The 21,907-nt window shown below is 49.9% G+C and overlaps 1 protein-coding gene across 9 annotated transcripts in view; it reads left to right on the top strand.

Moving 5' to 3' along the window:
• MCTP1 (multiple C2 and transmembrane domain containing 1) overlaps nt 1-21,907 on the top strand; it is a 767,919-nt gene that overhangs the window by 161,588 nt on the left and 584,424 nt on the right. For 7 of the 9 annotated variants that reach the window (XM_051853978.3, XM_017344604.4, XM_051853977.3 and 4 more), the window contains exon 1: nt 2,561-3,301. The exons of 1 other annotated variant lie outside the window; for it this stretch is intronic. In XM_051853978.3, the coding sequence (XP_051709938.3) occupies nt 2,561-3,301 (741 nt within the window). Of the gene's footprint in view, nt 1-2,560; nt 3,302-3,413; nt 3,557-21,907 lie in introns of those variants that run through there. One more of the 9 variants, XM_089313026.1, reaches the window with a different exon arrangement.

The following is a 21,907-nucleotide window of genomic DNA, read 5'->3' as shown; positions in this document are numbered from 1 at the left end:
GAGAGCCTGCATGATGGCAAATGCAAGGAGAAGCCTGCACGGCTGCCCCCTGGCTGGGCTCTGTACCACCCAGGCTGGGCTTGCTCTCAGCTGCCCGTCACAGGCTTCCTGACTGATGCGGGGCTCCCGTGGGGTGGTGAGAACAGGGACCTGGACCCAATTTGTGCCCAATGGGATCCTCATGCACAACTCTTGTGCAACACTGAAGCCAGGGAAGTTTGATCTGGAATGTATAGATCCTTGTAGCCACCACCACGGTGAAGGTACAGCTCTGTGGCATTGCCACGATGGACCCCCCTTTTGCTCCCCCTTCACACATGCCCCACCACTGACCCCTCCCGACCCCGCTCTGCTTTCCACCTCTGCAGCTCTGTCTTTGCGCAGATGTTACTTCAACACAGTCTCCAATCTTTCACCACCCACCTGCCTCTTCTTCCCCACGCACAGTGTTCACAGACTTAGCAAATGCGGGGTCTGTTTGCCAATTTACAACATCAACTATGTGCAGGGCAGTGAGCTAAGTCCTTTTTCCATTGACTCCACGAAACAGCTGTGGCAGGGAAGTCTTGGTAAATCAGATCACTCCTAACTTTCACACCCTCTAATGGCTCTCTTTGTCACTTACAGGACATTCAAACTCACTCTTGCTACAGGACCCACCCTCCCAGGAGCCCTGCCATTTGTCCCACTCTGCCTCTTGCCAGCCCCACCCACTCTGCTCTGTTTCTCTTGGATAGGTTCTCCCTCTAGCCTTGAACATGTCCCAGTCAAGCCACCTCCTACCTCAGGGCCTTTGCACCTGCCGTTCCTTCCTTCTGGAATGTAACAGATCTTTCACTGGCTGGCTCTTTGTTCTCAAGTCTTGGTTCAAATTTTACCATCTTGAGAAACTCTATATGCAATGTTAAAAAAATAAATCCCCTCTCCCCGAACCAAAGAACTCTCCATGTGGGATTTCCAGACCTAGCAAATAAAAATACAGAATAGTCAGTCTGCATTTCAGATAAACAACAAATAGGTAGCATTTCAGTACAAGTGTGTCCCATGTTTGGGGCATACACGTATTGCAAAAGCATCCTTGTTTATATGAAGTCCGCACTTAATGGGGTGTCTAGCATTTTCTCTGGCAGCCCTTCCTCTAAAGCCACAGTGTTATGACTGTTTGATTGTCCTCATGGCACGGTTCATGCTGCCTATCATCTGGTTCTCTCCGTGCGGTGCGACCCTGCTGTCTTATCCACAGGAGCGTGCTCAGAGCCCACCACAAGGCTTGGCACTCAGAGGGTGTTCACTAAATAGTTAATATTTACTACAAAAGAAAAACAGAAAAAAACGTAGAGAAGTGGGTAACAGCCACGGTCCGTGGTAGCCAGACCAGACAGCAATCAAATAGTGGGGTGCCAGAGCGTAGGAGCCTTTCCCCCGCTTTCCATACTTAGGGGTGCGGTGGAGGGGCACTGGTTGTCTTGCTTTCCTGGTAGAATTAAAAGATGAGCAGATTCGGGGAGAAGCAAAGTCTTGCCCATTTTACATGCTACGGAGAAAATAAGTAACCAAAGAAAAACACACTGGAATGAGGAGGAGACTTTCCGTAGCGAATGGGGTCAGCGACACAGACCATCGCTCCCATCTTGGGCCACAGTAAAATCCTTGCAACTTTGCGCCCCCGGCTTCATCCTCAGACTGGAAGCTGCTAGATCCCAATCCTGAGAAGTCACCAGCGCACAGGCAAATAGAGGGCGGGGAGGGGCGGGCGGGGACGGAGCGGAGACCGGAGCGAGCGAACTCTCCGCCCGGACCCCGGGCAGCCGCAGAAGGCGGCGGAATCTGCCGCTCCGTGCCTCGCGGGGACCCAGCCGGGGCGCACTTCCAAGGACCCGTACGATCGCCGGGGAACGAGCTGCGTGGGCAACCGTGGCCCGATCCCTAGGCGCAAGCAGGCTCGGGGCCCTGCCCAGCTCTGCCCGGCTCCCGCCTGCCCTCCCACCTGGGAGCCGGACCATGGTCCTGGGGCGCTTCGCCAGGGCAGCTGGACCCCAGCGTCACCGGCCAGACGCGCCCCGGGGTGCGAGCCGCGTGCGCGCCCAGTTTGGAGGCAGCCGCCCCCGCCGCTGACAGGTGCTGCCCGGAGGGCGGCGGGTGCGGTCCCTGGCGCTGCTGGACGCGCACGCCCGGGTGCGTGCAGCCTCCAGAGCTTGGCCTCGGCTTGGAGAGGGCGCCGGGACGCGGCCTGGGGGACTCCCGTGGACTGGAGGCGCGGAGCTCGGAGCTAGAAACTTTGCCGGCGCCTCGGCCGGGAATCGGTGACAGTGCCAGTCCAGCCCCGCAGGTGCCGGAGGAAGAGGCGGCGCCCGAGTCCCGCGGCCGGCGAACCTCGGCGGCTTCTCTGCTCCGCGCTGGCCTGAAGCCGCTGGGCGCTCCGGGCTTCTGCTGCTGCGTCCGCCGTCGCCGTCGCCGCCGCGGCCGCCGGGCTCCGGGAGGAGAAGCAGCAGCAGAAGCAGGAGGAGGAGGAAGAGGAGGAGGAGGAGGAGGAGGGGAGAGGAGGAGCCGGGGGTGGAGGATGGAGCCCCGGGCTGCGGCGGCGGCGGGCGAGCCCGAGCCGGCGGCGGCGCCCTCCTCCTCCTTCCAGGCCCGGCTCTGGAAGAACCTGCAGCTGGGGGTGGGCAAGAGCAAGGGCGGCGGCGGCGGGCGCGCGGGGGCCCCTGAGCGCCGCACTGCGGACTCCCCGTCGCCCTCCCCGCCGCCCCCGGGGCGCACGCGGGACGGCCCGGCCGGCGCGGGCAGCAGGTGGAGCGGCTTTAAGAAGCGGAAGCAGGTGCTGGATCGGGTCTTCTCCTCCTCCCAGCCCAACCTGTGCTGTTCCTCGCCCGAGCCCCTGGAGCCCGGAGGCGCGGGCAGAGCGGAGCAGGGCTCCACGCTGCGCCGCCGGCTCCGGGAACATTTGCTGCCCGCCGGAAAGGGGTCCTCGGCGGGCGCCGGAGCGGCACGAGCGACGCCTCCCGGCGGACTCTCGCCGGACTCGGCTGCCTCCTCTTCCTCCGCCTCGTCCTCCCTGTCCTCCTCGCCCCAGCCGCCCGCCAGGGGCGAGCGCGCCCGCGATGAGGACGGCCGGCGGCGGGGCCCCGGGGCGCACTTGTGCCATCAGAAGAGCTCCTCTCTGCCCGGCACCGCCTGCCTGGGGCAGCTGCTGGAGCCGCCGCCGCCACCACCACCACCACCACCACCGCAGCCCGCGGAACCAGCGCCGAGCCCCGCGGAGCCCGGGACCCCGGAGAAGGGCGAGGAGACGGGCGGCAGCCAGGTGAGTGCCGGGTGCGCGCGGCCGGCTCCCAGGTGCGTGGGTCCGCGCCTCCAGCGGGGCGTGCGTGCGTGCGTGCGAGCGAGCGAGCTGCCAGGTAGAGCAAACGGTGGAGAAGATAACCTCTGGCTCGGGTTTGGATAGGGGCGGAGGGCGCTGACTTGCACCCCTACTTTAGTTTGGGAAGAACCGACACCTGTTGCCCGGAGCAGTTTGGATGGCTTCCTGCGTGGCCAAGGCAACGTTAGAGCGAAGTGGGTACGTTTTGGAGGTCTCGTGGGAGGAGGTGTCCTGCTACGTTTCACCTGGGGGGAAAAAACTCATAAAAACAGGAACTTAAAAAACAAAACCCGCAACTTTGCGTGGCTGTGCGGCGAGGGCCCCATGGATGCACGTGGATGCTGGAAGGAGTAGAGGTGCGGGAGGTGTTGGCACAGGTGCGATCCTGTCCGGGGCGGGGGAGAGCCGCAGCGCACACAGCTGCTCCTTTCTGGAACTGCACACTTAGGGCGGCACGAGGGTCGCTGCCCACCCGTGGAGAGCGTGCCAGCGTATGCTAGTTACACGCCCGTGTGTCTGCGGTCGCACGTTTTAAGAGTTGTCTGTTCTCAAGTCTGCTGCCCTGCACGTCCCATTGGCTTTTTGCTCGGCCGAGGGTCGTTTCGCGCGTTTCGCGTGTGCTTTTATTAAACATCTTGTTTGTAGGATCTGTAAGGTATCTCACCAAGCGGTTGCTTGTGCACGCTCAGCTGGGACGAGGGGATGCAAATACTTTTGCAAATGTTTTATCAGAGCGCGTTAATGTGAGGAAATATTTCAGAAACTCCTTTCTGCCCGAGATGGGAGGAAGTCTTTTCTCCCGAAGCACCTTGGTTGATTGAAACTCTCTCATTACCTCCACTCTGAGTAATGATGTTAAATGAATGGCAGGTACATTGAATTTTTAATTAGGTTAAGAGCTGGGCCAAAGAAAGCCCCCTCAGGCCGCGTTTTGCAAAGGAAGGTAAAGGAAAAAGTGGCTTGGAGTTGAAAACTCCAAGTTTGTTGGCCAGTGTGTTAGTGTGGCTTGAGGCAGTAAACAGGACATATTTTATTGAATAAACACAGTTTCTTGCAGTAGACGAGACATGTTCTGTAGACAGATTTTATTTATAGAAAAGCGTGTGGAAATAATATACATTAAAAGACCTCGTAAAATGTATCTAATTGTCATCATGACTGTGGTCTGAATAGAACCCAGGTGATGGGTTTCCAATGGGAGATCAAAATTGGCTTTAAAAGCATGTTTTTCATTCAATATAGGTGAGTAGTTAGTGTGCACAGACTCCTAATCCATGAGGATGTTGGAGGAATGTTTATTTTTCTTTCAGGAATAATAGAGCAACAAGTAATTGATTTACTTTGAGAGATAAATGTCACGCTACTGTGACTGTTAACTTGATAAATCACTTTGCGGGAATAATAAAACGACTAGAAATTGATTTATTTTGGAGGATATATGTCACTGTGAACATTAGCTTGCTAAATCACTTTGCAGTTCACTGAACCAAGGTATTTTCAAAGCCAGAGAGTTTGAAATGAGTTTTTATGTTCCTTCGTACGGAAAAGTTTTTAGAAGCCATCTACCTTTATTTTTGAAAATACCACTGAGTTTGAACTTTGAATATGAAAGATCTAAACCGATGTTGCAGGAGACAATAAGAGGGTGCGTGCCTTCGCTGTGTGTAGCTTCTCATGATTGCACCCTTGTAGCAGCCTTGGGGGCTGGATTAGGGAACCAGCCCAGGGTCACACTGTTGGTAAGTGACAGAGAAAGGTGCCCTCTGGTCAGTCCCCAGGCCCTTTTCCCATTGTTGTAGCTACTCTTGACAGCTGTTAGGACTTGATAAATGTTGAAGACTTTGGTCTCCTTGAGTGACACTGGAAGGCTGCATGTTTAAATGCACTCGGAAGCTTTTGTCCATCCCTCCATGCAGTCAGTTCTATGGTGGAGTAACACAGTTGTGAGCTATTCTGTGATGCATTGTTGCCTGTTTACTTCATCACATTTACAAATGGTATTGCCAGTTATACCCTCCAGTTCTAAAGAAGCTTTTCATTAGAAAGAGCCAGCATCTCACTGCAGATGGAAGTGGACTTTTGGAAAGCTAACGCACCTTTCAGACACGAGGTGACAGGTGGGAGGGGAGCTTCTGGCCTTGAAGGGCTTGCCGCCTGTGGAGCACACGGTCCCAGCAAGAGGTGCCGTGGGACCCGGGGGCTTTGTTCCCTGAGAAGGAGAGAGTCTTCCTTGTCATCAGCTGCCGAAATGAAATAACTTGGATGGGCACCATGCGCCAGGGCAGAGGAGGGGATTTGGAAGTCTGCTAGATCCCTCTGTGCTCCTACTCAGAGGATCCATCCTGTTGCTCTCTGCAAGGGGAAAAGGGGAATTGGAAGCAGAAGCTACAAGGGATCTCAGCAGGCTGCTCAGCAGTGGCTTACCTGGCTTTGCAGCGCCCCACGGGGAGCCTCCTTGGCAGAGGATGCCAAAGATACCTGGGTGTGGGGAGGGAGCTCCTAGCACAAGCAGACTGCACTTTTATTCCCAGGCCCAGCTGGATACAGGTGCCTGGAGAGGTGATACAAGCATTTACCACCTTCTCAGATTACCTAGGTCCAAAAGATCTTGCTTCCAAGGCAGAAAGAAAACGCATTGCCATAACAGGCCAATTCTTGACTTTTTCTATTATTCTCTGCTTGAGCCTAGAGGTAGCTGTGTCTCCAACACATTCCGCACCTCTGCACGCCCCGCCCAGCATGAGGCCCCAACAGCATAGGTGCAACACACCTGGCACAGGCTGGAGATGCCGAGCCAAAGCACAAAAGCAGTTTGGCCTGCCGGAGCGGGGAGAGGTTTGGAAGTCACCGATATACAGGGGTGGAAGTCGGCAAACCCTGCCGCCCCCGTGCACCTGCCAGCCTCCTTGCTGTATGTTTTCTGTAGCCACGTGCACCTCAGAAACACATCCCAGCAGACTTAATAATGCCTTGCTGTTGGCTTGTGTGCATTATTTAAAATGTTCTGCTTTGAGAATAAGAAAAACACAGCTCAAAGCAGCCCTTTTCTTCCCACTGATTTTGGTTCACGTGTCAGGCCATATTGTCACACCAGATGTGTTTTCATTTTCTGCAACACAGTTGGGAGAAAGATGGTTTCTCCATTTGTGTGCATATCAAAAATATGCCAATTGTATGTATTCCGTCTTGATGAGTTACTAAAATTAGAATTTGCTAGAATCAGTAAGTCAGGATTTTAAGATAAAGAGTGGGGAAGGAATATGTTGCATTTTTTTTTTTAGTGGTTTAACAAAAGCGTGTAGTGTTGAGAATGTTAACCTTTTATTGTGATGTTTTTTCTCCTTTAAAAATAAATTTCACCAGCATTGTTTTCACAGAGCAGAAAAAAGTATTTTTGAAAAGGGAGCAAATTATGCAATGTACGGTAGAAATGTTTTTAAACGTGGCAAGAGGACTATCTGTTTATTGGTACAGAGTGCCCAAAACACGTCTGGAAGCCCTGGCCAAAATGTGGAGAAAAAAAATTTTTTTTAAAGATTTAATCCACTCAGGAGGTACATCTTGCTTTCTTAATTACTTGAACTTTTAAAGAAGGCTTATAGTTTTGAAAAGCTATTCCAAAATGTGATTTTGGTAAATTTTTGTTATCTATGAATATTTTTCAGTTGTTTAAACCATTGTTTCAAAGGATACAACTCAATCTTGGGGGAAAGCATGGATTTAAAAGCTTGATTCCCAATGCAAATGACTCGAAATCTAGCAACCTTGAAATAAAGCCCCTAAAAACAGTAGTAGTAGCTTCATATGGCCTAGCTTCAGAAATTATACCTTTTAAAGTCACAGCTGAGATCTTGAAACCTTTTGTTTTAATTTAATGTAATTTTTAAGAAAGATTTATTTTATTTATTTGAAAGATTACAGAGACAGAGAAAAGGAGAGGTCTTCCATCCGACGGTTCACTTCCCAAATGTCTGCAACAGCCGGAGCTGAGCTGATCTGAAGCCAGGAGCCAGGAGCTTCTTCTGGGTCTCCCACATGGGTGCAGGGGCCTAAGGACTTGGGCCTCCTCTTCTGCTTTCCCAGGCAAATTAGCAGGGAGCTGAATGGGAAGTGGAGCAGCTGGGACTCGAACTGGCACCTGTGTTGGATGCCAGCACTGCAGGCTGGGGTTTTACCCCGCTGTGTCACAGCGCCAGCCCCCTTGGAATCTTTCGGAGTGACATGTGAAGTGGGGTCTGATGTATCACAACATTCCGGAAAAAGGCTGGGATTGTCCGTTTATTCCACAAGAGAAGGAGCAGGCCCAGTGACAGGTTTCCTCTGGAGTGGACTATTCCCCTTTAACCTTTCACTTCAGTCCTGTGTGTCTGCCAGGTTGCAGTAGAACTAGGGAATCTTGCAGGAATGTCGATCTTGTGAAAGGTTGGCTGATCTGTTGTTACTGCAGTCCATTGAAGCTTTGCAACTGCTGTGCACATCTGTGTGTGTGTGTGTGTGTGTGTGTGTGTGTGTGGCTGGAAACAATTAGCTGGGAGCTTTGCCAGTCTTTTTCATTGAATTTAAGTTGTAAATTATTCTACTGGAGATGGTGGCAAAATTAGCCCCAGGGTAAGGATAATAGTACTGATGACATCATAGCCTCATACAGTAAATAGATAGTACTTTTATCAGGTGTGTATGCATTATAATGGAGGAATGAATAAGTGCTTTGAAGGTGAAAATAGTATTAATAGATTCATAAAAGAAGTAAACGTTCCACCCTCCCCCCTTTTTTCTTTGTACTGTTGTTTGGAAATAACAGGCAGTTTTACAAAATAAAGGTTAATAATACATCTTTGGTACCTCAAAGAAAATGTGGAATGGTTTCTTTGCTCACAATGATTACTAAAATATTTTCCAACCCTCGATTAAGAAAGAGCAAATAATGTGTCTAGAGAACTTTGTAAGCATTGTTGAAATCTACAGATTCAGAAGTTAGATTCATGTATTTTTTTTCTTGTTGATGTTTGTTTATAATATGGCAGATGTTATTACATCTATATTTTAGGCAAGCAGATTAATTTTTTTGAAATCAGAATCACTTTGGGTTTTTTACTTGCTAAAAATTTACTTGAAAATTTCATATTTCCCTACCTCAATAAACCAAGCACCTAAATAAAATTGCTTTTTCCATAACTAAGGGTCAGTATTTGAAAAACTGGTTATTTTGGTTTGTGTAATGTGAATGAACTAGATACTATCCTAGAACCTGCTCATATAATCTTGTGTGTTGTCACAAAATTAGAGTGTAAACCATACCTGCTTATGACATGTTTCCCTTTTGGTGAAGTCAGTTGTTGAGTTAAAGGAAAGTCATGCATTTCTCCAGTCATTTTTGTCTGCTTGGAAGATAATCTTCATTGTCTTTGTGAATTTTGATTTGTCCATACCATTAAAAATGTCATCTACCTTTTCCTGCATCATCAGTTTTATATGCACTTTTAATTTCCTTGTCACAGTGAATCTTTTCTTCTAACTCACATTGTTTTTATAATTAGAGTGTGGGAAGTGAGTACCATCCCCCTAAATTCAAGATTTTATCCCCAAACATTTCCTCCCTCTCATGTGTACTAGTCTCTTATTATAACCTTTTTTTCCCCAGCATAAAATCAGAATATCATACTTTTCATGAGGTCTCCAATACTTATATGTGATTTTAATTTGAACACAACATGGAACCTGTATTTTCATTATAATAAGTATAAGTTCTGTGTACTTCATCTTGAGAGAGCAATTTTACTGTGAAGTCTCTTCTGATTTTTTAAAGCTTTATTTGAAAGACAGTGGAGAAGGAGGGAGGGAGGGAGGGAGATCGATCCTCCATCTGCTGATTGACTCCCTAAATAGCAAAAGGGCTGGGGTTGGGCTAGACTGAATCCAGGAGCCTAGAACTCCACCCAGGTCTCCCACATGGATGGCAGGGGCCCAGGTACTTGGGCTGTCTTCCGCTGCCTTCCCAAGTGCATTTGCAGGGAACTGGATAGGAAATGGAACAGTGCGACTCTGACAGTCCACTATGGGTTGCTGGCATTGCAAGCAGTGTCTTAACCTATTGAAGAACAACACTGGCCCCTCTTTTAAGATATTTTATTCCGGTCTCATTTCCTATTCTCTTGGACCATAACCAACCTGGAAATGTTCTGTGGATGATGGAGAACTCAGTCTCTGGACATTTTAGGGTCCTTACAACCTCCCAGTCCCACCTGTTTTAACGAGAGGCCCTTTATTAATAGTCTGTTTTGGCAACCTGAACCTATTTTGCTTAAACTGGAGCTACCTTCACTTGTCCCATCAACTTTGCTGGGGTAGACTTTGGCAAACCTTAGCGCAATCGACCTATTGAGTTGGCATCGTGAAGCAGTTCAGGGGAACACTGTCCAATCAATGCTTGCTGCATGAATGAAGGGGTGAATGAATGAGCTAGAGCCAATCCGAGAGAAGTCTCTGGAACAGCTTCAGAAATCGCTGTATGGTTGTGTAATAACGTTCTTTCCTTTTTGATTCCAAATCCTCCTAAGCCTGGCAGGTGTATTTGCCATTTCTTGATTCTCCAGCCAGCAGCGGCTCAGCTTTGGTTCTGGTTCTCGTCTTAGGGTCTGAAGGCACAGGTAGTGCTGGCCGGGAGGTGGCTGCCTGGCTGTGCTGTTTCGGAGGCCTCTGGCCCAGGGATGTATTGCTCGGTGCTCTTCTCTGATGGGGGCATCTGTTTAGGTACCTGAGTCTCCTGACAATGTGCCTGCACCTCTGCGTTCCAGCTCCCTGCCAACGTATCCTCCCTCAGTTCTACTTCTGTCTGGCTCCTGGATTCTCCCTGGCTCTTAGCTCTACCCACTAATTCACTGCCACTTCTCAACCCACCTCGTTGGCCTGCTTTTTGTACTGAACACACTTGCCTCCCGCCCCATTCTTTGAGAAATGTCCCCTGTTTCCCATCCTCTGCCAACCGCAATTCAGATGATCACCCCTACGCTGACAGAATCCCATCCTCGCCAGCCTGGTCTGTTTGGTCACCACATGCAAATGTGGCCATGGGGAGTTGAGATGTGCTACAGCTGTGGAACGCACATTGAAGTTGGAAGACTTAAATACAAAGAAAAGAAAGTGGGCTGTCTTATTACTGAGTGTTGCCCTCGCCTGCTGTAGTCCTATTTTGGATACAATGTGTTAAATTACATGTCATGTAACAGCCGGTTTCACCTGGCCTATTGAATTTTTAAAAGTAGGAGAACTAAAGATTTGAAAGTGGCATGTGTTGGCTCAGATTGGTTTCTCTTGTCAGCAGTGACAGGGAGCAGAGATTTCATGCTCCAAGCTCAGCGCTGCCTCCCTCTGGCCCCCCGCCAGGGACCACCCAAGTGAAGGCTGAAGGCAGTGAGTGAGCAAAGAGCCTCTGGTGGGTTTCTGGTGAACTCAGGAGCCCAGGCCCCTTGAAAGGGCAGCAGCGTTCCAGCTCTGTGATTGGCAGCACCGAGGACAGAAACCGCTTTGCAAGGGCTTCTGGGTTCTTTTGGGGAGAGGCAGCCCAGCTTTTGGTGTCAGGTTTTCAGATTCTTGAAATTTTGGCAAATCCTGCATAGATTTCAAAAAAGCATCATGGACCAAATAAACAAGGGAGAGCTCAAAATGTTCCTGGAAAAATTGAACTAAATAGGAAGTTTATTTTAGTGCAGAACAAAAAATTTTTTTAGGTTTCTATGGAGTTTTTTCATCGTGTGCATTTTCCATGAAGTTTTGAAGACCCTTTCCTCCCAACACACACACACACACATATATATATATATATATATGGGCTGGAGTTAGCTGTGAATTTGAATTTCCGGCTCAGACAGCTCCTGGCTGACAGCCTGTTCTCCTCCTCCCTCCAGCCCAAGCACCAGGCATCCTCAGAATGCATGTGGCAGGTGTTGAGTGTTTTACAACATAGTGGGAGAAGTCAGTGGGGCCCATGAGCAGCAGCATGGAGCTGGCTGGGGGTGTGGGACAGGCAGAAAGGAGGTGGCACAGGGTGAGTGGCCAAGGCCTTGGCTTTGCATGGGGGATACAAGAGGGGGCAACAGGAGAACAAGAGCTGTGTCAAGAGGGGTCCTGGGAGACTTCTTGAAAAATGAGGGTCACGTGGGCTGGCTGCTGAGCCAGGGCCTATGAGGAGAGCGAGGCTGGAAATGACAGGTGCACAGTTGATGGGTGGGTCCTCCACACCAGAGGGAGGTGGTCTCCTTGGCAGATGGCAGGGGCAGTGTGGCCGTGAGTGCTGGAGGCTGCAGGTCTGCTGCAGGTGGTTTGCGGGTGCTCCACCTGTGACAGGGGTTGGGACACAGGGCGATGGAGAAAGAAGGGCGCCATCCTGTGTGTGCAACTGCTAGGGAGTCGGAAGTGGGACTGCAGGTGGGGGCAGGGGCGGGGGCTGTGGGAAGACAGGCAGAAAGGAAGCAGGGCCAGGGGTGCTAGAGCGCACAGTAGGGGCCCTGGAGGACCCTGAGCCAGGGGCGTGTCTGGGTCACGCGGAGCTTTCTGAGGGTGACGCTGGCAGTGGAGGCTGGGTGGTCTCCAGGGAGAGTGTGGAGCTGGACAGGGGTCTGACCTCGGTGACCACAGATGGAAGGAAGGATTTGGCTGAAACTTCCAGGAGCGAGTTCCTGACAGCACACTTGCCCTTTTGCTTAGGGCTGTGATTGTCCCTGGCTCTTTACAGCATTGCCTTCTCTGAAAAATTTTTGTTAAGGGAGAGGGTTGAGGTTTTTTTTTTTTTTTAATTAATTCATTTACTCATTTGAAATGGTTGCAACAACCAGGACTGGCCCACCACAGAGCCCTCAGGGTCTCCCACTTGGGTGGCAGGGACCCAAGTACTTGGGCCGTCATCTACCCCACTTCCCAGGCGCATTAGCTGGAAGCGGAACATCTGGGACTCCCATCAGTATTCATATCTGTATTCCCACGTGGTATCCAGCATTGGAGTGGTGGCTTAGCTGGCTGCACCACAGCACTGGTCCCCAAGGGTCACTTAATGCATCGTGGTTCAGGTCTGTGCTCCTGCATGCCACATCGTCACCTGTTTGCTGCCATATTCCTAGTTATGATTATTCTGGATTCTTCAGAATAGCATAGTTTGGGGCTGGTGCTGTGGTGTGGCGGGTGAGGCTGCTGCCTGTAGTGCTGGCAGCCCATATTGGCATCAGTTCGAGTCCTGGCTGCTCCACTTGTGATCCAGCTCTCTGCTATGGCCTGGGAAAGCAGTGGAAGATGGCCTAAGTCTTTGGGCTTTTGCACCCACGTGGGAAACCAGAAAGAGGCTCCTGGCTTTGGATTGGCACAATTCTGACCATTGCGGCCAACTGGGGAGTGAACCAGTGCGTGCGCACGCTCGCTCTCTCTCTGCCTCTCCTTCTCATTCTGTGTAACTCTGGCTTTCAAATAAATAAATAAATCTTAAAAAAAAAAAAAAACAGAATAGCATGCTTCTCCTTTTCTTCTGCAGCCTTAGGCACCAGAAGAAATGATTGTTAGTAGAGCAAAAGAAACAGTGAAACAGGTTTGTTGGCTTAAAAATCAGGCAAAACAAGCAACCCTCCTGCACATCCTTGTAACCTGAATCCTCACGGTGCCTGATCTGAGTGGCTTTGCACAAAGACTTCTAATGAAGGGTTTGGAGAGAGTTTTTCTCTTAGAAGCAAGGTTGATCTGTCTGTGGGGCCAACGGTCCATTTCTGAGAGGCACCTGCAGATCCTCTCTCAGCATAGAAATGATGTTCTGTTTAGATCCTTTGGCCATATTTGACTCCTGTTCTTTTTTTAAAGATTTATTTATTTATTTGAAAGTCAGAGTTACACAGAGAAGGAGAAGCAGAGAGAGAGAGAGCGAGAGCGAGAGAGAGAGAGAGAGAGATCTTCTATCCGCTGGTTCACTCCCCAGTTGGCCGCAACAACCAGAGCTGTGCCAATCCAGAGCCGGGAGCTTCCTCCCAGTCTCCCACAGGAGTGCAAGGGCCCAAGCACTTGGGCCATCTTCTGCTGCTTTCCCAGGCCATAGCAGAGAGCTGGATCGGAAGTAGAGCAGCTGGGACTCGAACCTGCGTCCACATGGGATGCTGGTGCTGCAGGCGGCAGCTTTACCTGCTATGCCACAGCACTGGTCCCTTTTGTTCTTTTATGGAAATGTGAAATGGCTTTTGATAACAGAAAAATCCAGCACCTTTATAGCTGCCCTTGGAATGATGTTTTCACAACCCCAGATGAGAAGTTTGTTCTCCAAAATATCTTTGGGGATGGGAATGGATTTGGGAGACGAAGCCTCCTGCCCTGGAGGAGTGATGCCCTGACTCAGCAGGGGTCCTGCCGGCTGCAGCTGAGCGTGCACATGGCCAGCAATGCCCCCCCCCCCAGCTTTCTCTTGCTTCCTTCTACTCTGATTTCCTCCATTCCCATCCTTGACATCTTTTCCTCTCCTTGTACAATTTTTAATCGCCATGTAACTATACATAGGTACGGGGTACAGTGTGGTATTTCAATACATCTATAATGATCAAATCAGGCTGATTAGCATATTCATATCCTCAGACATTCCCCTTCGCTAGTTATTTTGAAATATCTAATAAATTATTGTTAATAAGTCCCTGTCCTGTGCTATAGAATGCTGTAACTTATTCCTCCTCTCTAATTATGGTTTCTGCCTGTTAACCCTCCCCCTCCCCTCTCCCAGCAGCCACTGTTCTTTGCTTCAATGAGATCGGCTTTTTTAGCTTCCTCACAGGTGCATACATTTGTCATTCTGCGTCTGGCTCATTTCCTGTAACAACCTCCAGGCCCCTTTATATGGCTGCATAGTATTCCACTGTGCACATACGAACCACATTTGCTTTATCCATTTACCCAGTGAAGGATGCCAGAGGTGGCTGTGACCATGACTTTGCCTGGCTCTGTCCAGCCCTGCACATGGGACAGTTTAGCTTCAAGAAAATGTGAAAACATTGCTGGGCTCTTGGGGCCATCTGCCTCGGCCTCTGTCTGCCCCCGTTGGCCCGTGAGGTGGCATTCATTATGCATACACTTGGGACACAGCCTCAGTGGGAATCTGCCAAGTGGGAATTAGTGGGGCAGGCAGAGCTGGAAGGGGCCCTTCAGTTAGCAGATTTCCCAGGCCCCGTGCCCTCTGCCTTCTGGGCTCCTCCAGACAGATGGGGCTTTGTAAAGTGCTCTTGGTCCTGTTCATCCATTGCTGCCATTTTCCCTTTTCTCTGACTCTAGGAAGAGCTGCCTGGCACTTGCCAGGGGAGAGGACCTTGGTGTGTCAGGTGACCAGCAAGGACCGCTGACTGAACTCCATCCCAGGGCCGCCCAGCTGGGGTGTCACCTAGTCTTGGCTCTTCCCTTTCCGCCTCCCTGCTTCTCGACTATTTCACTTCTGATTCGCTGCTTGGAAAAAGGGCAGGGGGCAGTCAAGTTCAGGCAGTGATTGGTGACTGTCATGAGAGAGAGAGGTCTTCTCATGGTGAAGTTTAAACACGTGGGTCCCCGTGATGTTCGTGGAATTTTGCATTTCTTTGACATGCGTGTGCCGTCTCTGTCACATGTGTCATGTTTTCCACTGGAGTCAAAGGTAGCTAGAAGAACCCCAGTATTCTTCCATCTCTATTTTTAACCTTCAGTATCAAGTGGACAAACTTCTAGGATGATACAGTCTTCATAAGCGGGTTACATGTTCCACGTAGAGGCACAGTAGCCGTGCCTGCCACAGAGCAAAACAAACATGACAGCCTCTGTGGTCCATGGAGACCGAGGAGCCCTCCTTTGAGTTGGACTGTGTGTGTCAAGACTGTTTTGGAACCTTTGTTTGTGGTAGGGGCTTAAAGATTTGCTTTGCTCATGCCTCTCAATGGCATTATGAAAAAATTCTTAAGACTTTTGTTGTTGTTGTTGTTAGTTCACCCTCTTGGGTTCTATCTGGATTATATCCTCAGTGTTCAAAAAATGCAATTAATTGCTAAGTTTGTTTTTGGTGCAAAAACAATTTGAAGTCGATCTGTAGATGTTTTCCCACTAAGCATTTTCCTGAACTTTTTGAATACCCCCTGTATTAACAACGGCATTTTTGGAAGAGCCCACATTATTAATCTAACCTCTCTTGGGAACTGGGTGCTGTCCTAAGTGCACTCTGAGTATTAACTCACTTATGTAGTTCAGCATTGGGTTGATTTTCTTTTGCATTTCCCAGGTGAGGAAGCCGAGCTACAGAACGTGAATGGATTTCCTGGAAGGTACGTATCTGTGTGATTTGTACCCAGGTCTCTTCTGCCAGAACGCCTGCCTTGAGGAGGGCTGTGGGCAGTTGGTTGTGCCTTAGTAACTCAGTGAGGGAAGACAGACTCCCAAGTGGAAGTTTGGAATGAAGTTCACAGCCATGTCTTCAGGCTGTCTCCTTGTGATACTGCAGTCCTGCTCCACTGCCCTGTTCTTCCCAGCTCTCTTATTCCCAAGGGCCAGCTCCTAGCAAGTACGTTTAATAGACGCAGATTTAGTGTAACAGCTAGGCACTTTGGGAGCCAGCTACTGGCCCCGCTACTTACTGGTGGTAAGCTGCCTAAGCCATCTTTGAATACTAGGAAAGGAGGTTACTTGCAATTCTTGACTGACAGCTATGTTAAAAAAAAAATTCTCACCAGGTACGCCACCAGGTCATCACCATTATTTTCATTATTGCTGTTATGGTTAGGAACATGTTATGGATTATAAGACTTCTATTGTGACACATGTCCTGTTTCTGTAACCTCATCGTGTTTCTGTCACTGCTTTCTTGTCCCCTGAAAGGCACGGTATTATGGGAGTAAATAAAATAGATCTGTCTCCCAGCTGTTCTGTACACAGGACCTCAGATAAGCATTATTGATTGCACACCTCGTCTCATTTACACCTCATAGCAGTTCTGACAAAACAGTTTTAGTTATATTGAAATATTTATTTTCATTTGAATGGCAGAGAGACAGACAGACAGACTCTCACATCTACTAGTTCATTCCTCAAAGGCCTGCAACAGCCAGAATTGGCCCAGGCCGAAGCCAGGAGCTGGGAACTCCATCAGGGTCTCCCATATGGGTGGCAGGGACCCAGGAACTTGAGCCATCATCTGCTGCCTTCCGGGGGTGCTCCTTAACAGGAAGCCGGCTGGAGATCAGAGCCAGCACTGGAACCCAGAGACTCTGATATTGGGGGGCAGGTGTCCCGGCAACGGCTTAACCACTGTGCACCGACGATCAGTTGCGTTCTACATAAAGGAAGTTCTTAGAGGGCTAAGTCACTTTTCTGCAGTCCTGGTTTGTCCTGTCGTCGTTAAATGGAGAAGCTTGTGCGCTAATGGGCACCTGTCTGATCTGACTCCTGCCAAGGATGTGATTCCCAGGTTACACACTCCCCACCCACCCCATCCCACCATTACTGAGGCCGTGTTACTACACCAGTGCCACTGGCACCCACAGCTGTGAATCCTGGTTGGGTCTCACTGGCCCTTGACACCAGCCCTGCTGTGGGGTCATTGCCTCACCCTGGTTTTTGCAGAGACAGCAAGAGGAAGGTCCCATTGCCACTTGGAGAAAACCATCCGTGAGTGGGAGTGGGTGAGTTTGTTTACATACAGTCTCAGTTCCAAGAGCGCATAAGTGGATAGTTTTTCTGTCCTCCTTGGGAGTTCTGTATGTGTGTTCGTGACAGCAAGCTGTGTTAAACTCGGGAAAATGAAGCTGTACCTTCTGTTGTATGTCTTGGAGTTACGATCTGTGGGCAGGCAAACAAATTGTTTTCAGAGCCCCTAGAGTTTTGAAGATGTCCTTGTGGGGTTTGTTTAACAAAGCGAAGCCAATGTGAATCATCTTCTCATTCAGCAGAACTCCCAGTGTTTCCTGCTGATAATAATTCCAGGGGCTGTGCCAGTCACTCTTAACTGCTTTGTGGGCATCGTTTTGTTGAACCTTTGTGGCAGGTCTAGGGGGGCAGGAGTTCTTAGCCTCGTTTTATAGATGAATCCACAGAGGCTCAGAAAAGCCGAGGGGCTTTCTCCAGGCTGCGCAGCTGGAAGGTGGCAGAGCTGTGATTTTTGGACCAAAGTGGCTGACTCCAGAACTCAGGCATCTGACTGCTGTGTCACATGCTTTCCTTGGGGTGGAAGGGCTGTGAGGTCTGGGCGCTAGCACTGTTGCATTGCCCCAGCCTCAGCTGAAGGGGAGGGGAAGGGAAGGGAAGGTTGTCCTCAGAAAGTGACACCTGGGATGAGATGTAAGGAAAGAAAAGGAGTTGGCCAGAGTTGGGGGAGGTAGGGCTATGTGGGATGTGGCAGACATGTTTGGGCAGAGAAAGGACTGCCGAAAGCAGAAACAAAGACACTCTGGGCAGCTGGGATGAGAGAAAGGAGTGTGTGTGCATGTATGTGCACACGCATGTGCACATGTGTGAACAGGTGTGCCTGTGTGGGCGGGTGTGAGTTTGGGGGGGATGGGTTTGAGGTGGCTGGCAGAGGCCAGAATATGTAGGACTTCGTGGGGCTTGAGAAGATGTTGAACTTTAACAAATAATGAGGTGATCTTTATTGTTTGGTTTTTAAAAAGATTTATTTATTTGAAAGACAGAGTTATATAGAGAGGAGAGAGAGTCCATTCACTGGTTCACTCCGCAAATGGCTGCAGCAGCCAGGTTGGGCCAGACTGAAGCCAGGAACCCAGAGCTGCTTCTGGGTCTCCCACGTGGGTGCAGGAGCCCAAGGATTTGGGCTATCTTCTGCTGCTTTCCAGGGCACGTTAGCAGGGAGCTGGATCAGAAGTGGAGCAGCCAGGACTTGAACTGGCGCCCATTTGGGATGCTGGCATCACAGGCGGCTTTACATGCTACGCCACAACCAGTGGCCCCTGAGGTGATCTTGAGAACCCAGATGCTTGGCCATGACGAGGAGAGCCATCTTCCGGAAGGTTCCAGACCTTGGAACAGCATTTCCTTGCTGTCATGGGTGAAGCAACCTTGTACTCACAGAGTTGTCTTGTGGACAGATAGGGAGGTAGGGTTGGCTGCCTTTTGTCTACTGGGATTGAATACTGTTACAAGTGTCTATAAAGACTAGAAATACCCAGTGAATGGAAATATCTTTCCCTGTGGAAAAACATGCCACCTGAGTCTTCCTGTTGCTTTTTTGAATTGAGTCCTATTGGAAAAGAAATGCAGGCAGTAAGTGCAAGCTAATGTCCCGTTCCGAGTGCCCAGGGGAGAGATGTTCACAGACAGCACCTGGCAGGGCCCGGTGGAGAAGAGCATTAGAGAAAGCCCAGTGATCCAGCTGTTACAGCTGTACATCACAGCAAATGTATTTATCAGGAGCTTCCAACTTCTTTCCTGAGGTTGGATCAGGGGAAAAATTGAGGGACTTGGGGTGGGGATCCGGGAAGGAAGGATGCACTTAAAAGTCTGTGCTGTTAGCTGACGTAACCACAGAGGGATTGGGAAATTGCTTGCTGGGTAGACGGTAGGCACGGTGAAGGAGATGAGGTGTGAGTTTCTTATTGTCCTATTTTCTCAGATGTAAAATCTTAGCTGTATGGGTTCTGGGGTAGCCAGTACTCAGCGCTTACAAAACAGATTTGCAGCCAGGCTCTCGAGTCAGGAAAACTGGAAGTGTGTAGAAGGTTATCCAGCTGGCACCGCGGCTCACTAGGCTAATCCTCCACCTAGCGGCGCCGGCACCCCGGGTTCTAGTCCCGGTCGGGGCGCTGGATTCTGTCCCGGTTGCCCCTCTTCCAGGCCAGCTCTCTGCTGTGGCCAGGGAGTGCAGTGGAGGATGGCCCAGGTGCTTGGGCCCTGCACCCCATGGGAGACCAGGAAAAGCACCTGGCTCCTGGCTCCTGCCACCGGATCAGCGCGGCAGCCATTGGAGGGTGAACCAACGGCAAAGGAAGACCTTTCTCTCTGTCTCTCTCTCTCACTGTCCACTCTGCCTGTCAAAAATAAAATAAAAAAGAAGGCTATCCTAATGTTTCTCTCATAATGTTAGGAAAAAATACAAAACAACGCAAACAAAAATCCCTCACGGGGACTCAAGTCTGGGAAATCCTCAAGGCGGAAGCAGCCACACAGCGCAGCCTCGCTGCCACTCTGGGTCTTCCGGCCACTGTGAGAGCTGGGAATTGGTGCCAAGGCCTGTCAATCAGTGCCTTGACCTCCCCAGTCAACCGTGAGGAGTCTTCTAAAAGTTCCTGGGGGAGGAAAAAGTTCAAGCTTGTTATGCAAAAATTGCATGGTTTCAAATGTTTGGAACCAAGGCAACTTACTTTCAGTTCCGTTTTCTGCAGTGTTTTGGAAGGGAACTTAACACTGCGACCACCCAACACCCAGGCACCCTGTTCTGCCCCAAGCATTCCTGCCTCCCAGAAGCAGCATCCAACACACGTTCTAAATGTTAGAAGACAGGTCCCAGCCAACAGGGTCCCAGGAACTTCGGGATTTCTCTGCTGTGGTGTTGGGACGATGTGCTGTGGTCTCTTTTGGTTGTCGTTGTTCACATAGTATTTACTGGCGTCTCTGACCGAGTCAACACTATATATTTTTCAAGCAGTAAAGGACTTCAAGAGTAATTCTAGTTCTGTTTGGGTGTCTTAGATTTTCTTGCAAAATTCAGGAAAAGTTGTGGCATCGTCCTCAGAAACAGTCCACACTAAACCAGAAGTGTGTGTTCGCCTCCCAGGAAGCAGGTGGTGATTTGCAGTCACGCCTTTCTGTCTCTGCCTCTCCTCTGTGTCTTCCCTTCCCTTCCTTCTGCTTGGTGGTGGGCGTCTGTTCTCACAGGCGGGCTCTGCCTGCATGGCAACCCCCTGCTAGCTCTTGTGTGGGACGTCGCTTCTCTGGGCAATGAACATCTGACCCCTCCCTCGTTCGGGAAGTCAAGGGCTATCTGCACTTGGGAGATAATATTTCATAGTGCTCCGGCTTCCTAAGAATTTCTGTTGGTCACATCTTAAAGTGGCAGGTATTAAAAGGAGTCACTTGGGGTTACTTCCTTTCCTTCTTATGTACCCTATCCATGGGGAGCAGCCTAGAAATGTGAAATAACACTGAATAACTAATGGGGTGGTTTTTCTATTCATTAAAGAAAACATTTTGGTTTTTAAAAACTGTTAGAATAATTATGGGTATAAGTGATGTAAATGATGCTCACCTTTAATTTTTAAAAATGTATTGAGTGGTTTGGGTGTTTTCTTTTATTAAAAGAATATCCCAAACATCTCATTAATCATAATTTTTAAGCATATTGTTACCCTTCTGAGAATCTCCCACATAGCTTCAGCCACGTTTACAGCGATTTTATTTTTCAAGGTCAAACAGGCAGAGAACATTGAAGTTTCTCATGCAGGGATGTTCCAACTCGGTTCTGGGTCTTTCTCAGCCCACGGCTGTCGAGTGGTCCTCCCTTGGATTGTTTGTCCTGAGAGCTGATTGAGGCATCTTTAGCTCATTGTCAGTTCTTTTAGTACTGTTTAATTTTTATGTCTTGTTTCCTTTCACTTCCTAAACGTGGAAGTAATACTTAATAATAAGGACACTCTGTGTATCTCACAGAGAGCCCATGCTGCTTGGAGCTATGAGTAGGAGGTGCCTAGTCACCTTAATCATTTCACATCTGAAACAGATTAGGTGCTCGCGGAAGTCACCTGTGATTAAAAAAAATTTAAGGGCAGGCATTTGGTTTAACAGGTAATCTGCTGTTGGGGGCACCTGTATCTCAGGTTAGAGTGCCTGGGTTTGAATCCCGACTCTGCTTCCAACTCCAGCTTCCTGCTACTGTGGACCCTGGGAGGCAGCAAGTGATGGGTTGAGTACCTGGGTCCCTGCCCCTCATGGGCTGGTAGAACTGGATTGAGTTCCCAGCTCCTGCCTTTGTCCTGGCTCAGCCCTGATCATCGGAAATACTTGGAAAGTGAACCAGCACATGGGAGATCTCTGTCTCTGTGTGTGTCTCCCTTTTCTCTCACTCCAAGTATTGATTATAGAGTTTCTTTTCAACAGCTGGACCCCTTTGATTGAATTTGCACTCATGGAGGTGAATGCGCAAAGGCTCAGTGAGGACCGCCCCTCACTCACTCGCGGACACTTCTCGGATGTGCCCACCCCCTGCTGCTGGGCTTGTGGACTGTGGTGGCGTTAACAGGTGCAGCCCTGTGGGGCACTGCCCTGCAGTGTGGGGAATGCCTGTCCTCCCTCCCAGGAAATAGCCTTCCCAAAGCAGCGTCCCTCCAAGGGGCCAGTGACTGGTTGACGAGGGGACATATAGACCCAACTGTTTTGCCTCCGTGGAGAGCAAGTGTATAGAGCTCCCTGTAGGATCGCCAGAGGCCTCGGTGCAACCACACCGTGGATCGCTTCCTCACTTCCTTTCTCCCCTGCCCCTCCACCATCAGCTGCTTGCAGGTCTCCATTGCAGGGAACGCGGACACCGTTGTGGGGTTTCTTGAAGTGATCTGCAGGTGTTAGGAAGAAACAGGCAGA

This window comes from Oryctolagus cuniculus, chromosome 14 (genome assembly GCF_051225735.1).
Source record: "Oryctolagus cuniculus isolate XC-2025 breed Fujian yellow rabbit chromosome 14, ASM5122573v1, whole genome shotgun sequence".
Classification (NCBI taxonomy): Eukaryota; Metazoa; Chordata; class Mammalia; order Lagomorpha; family Leporidae; genus Oryctolagus; species Oryctolagus cuniculus.
This window is presented reverse-complemented; position numbering and strand designations above follow the sequence as displayed.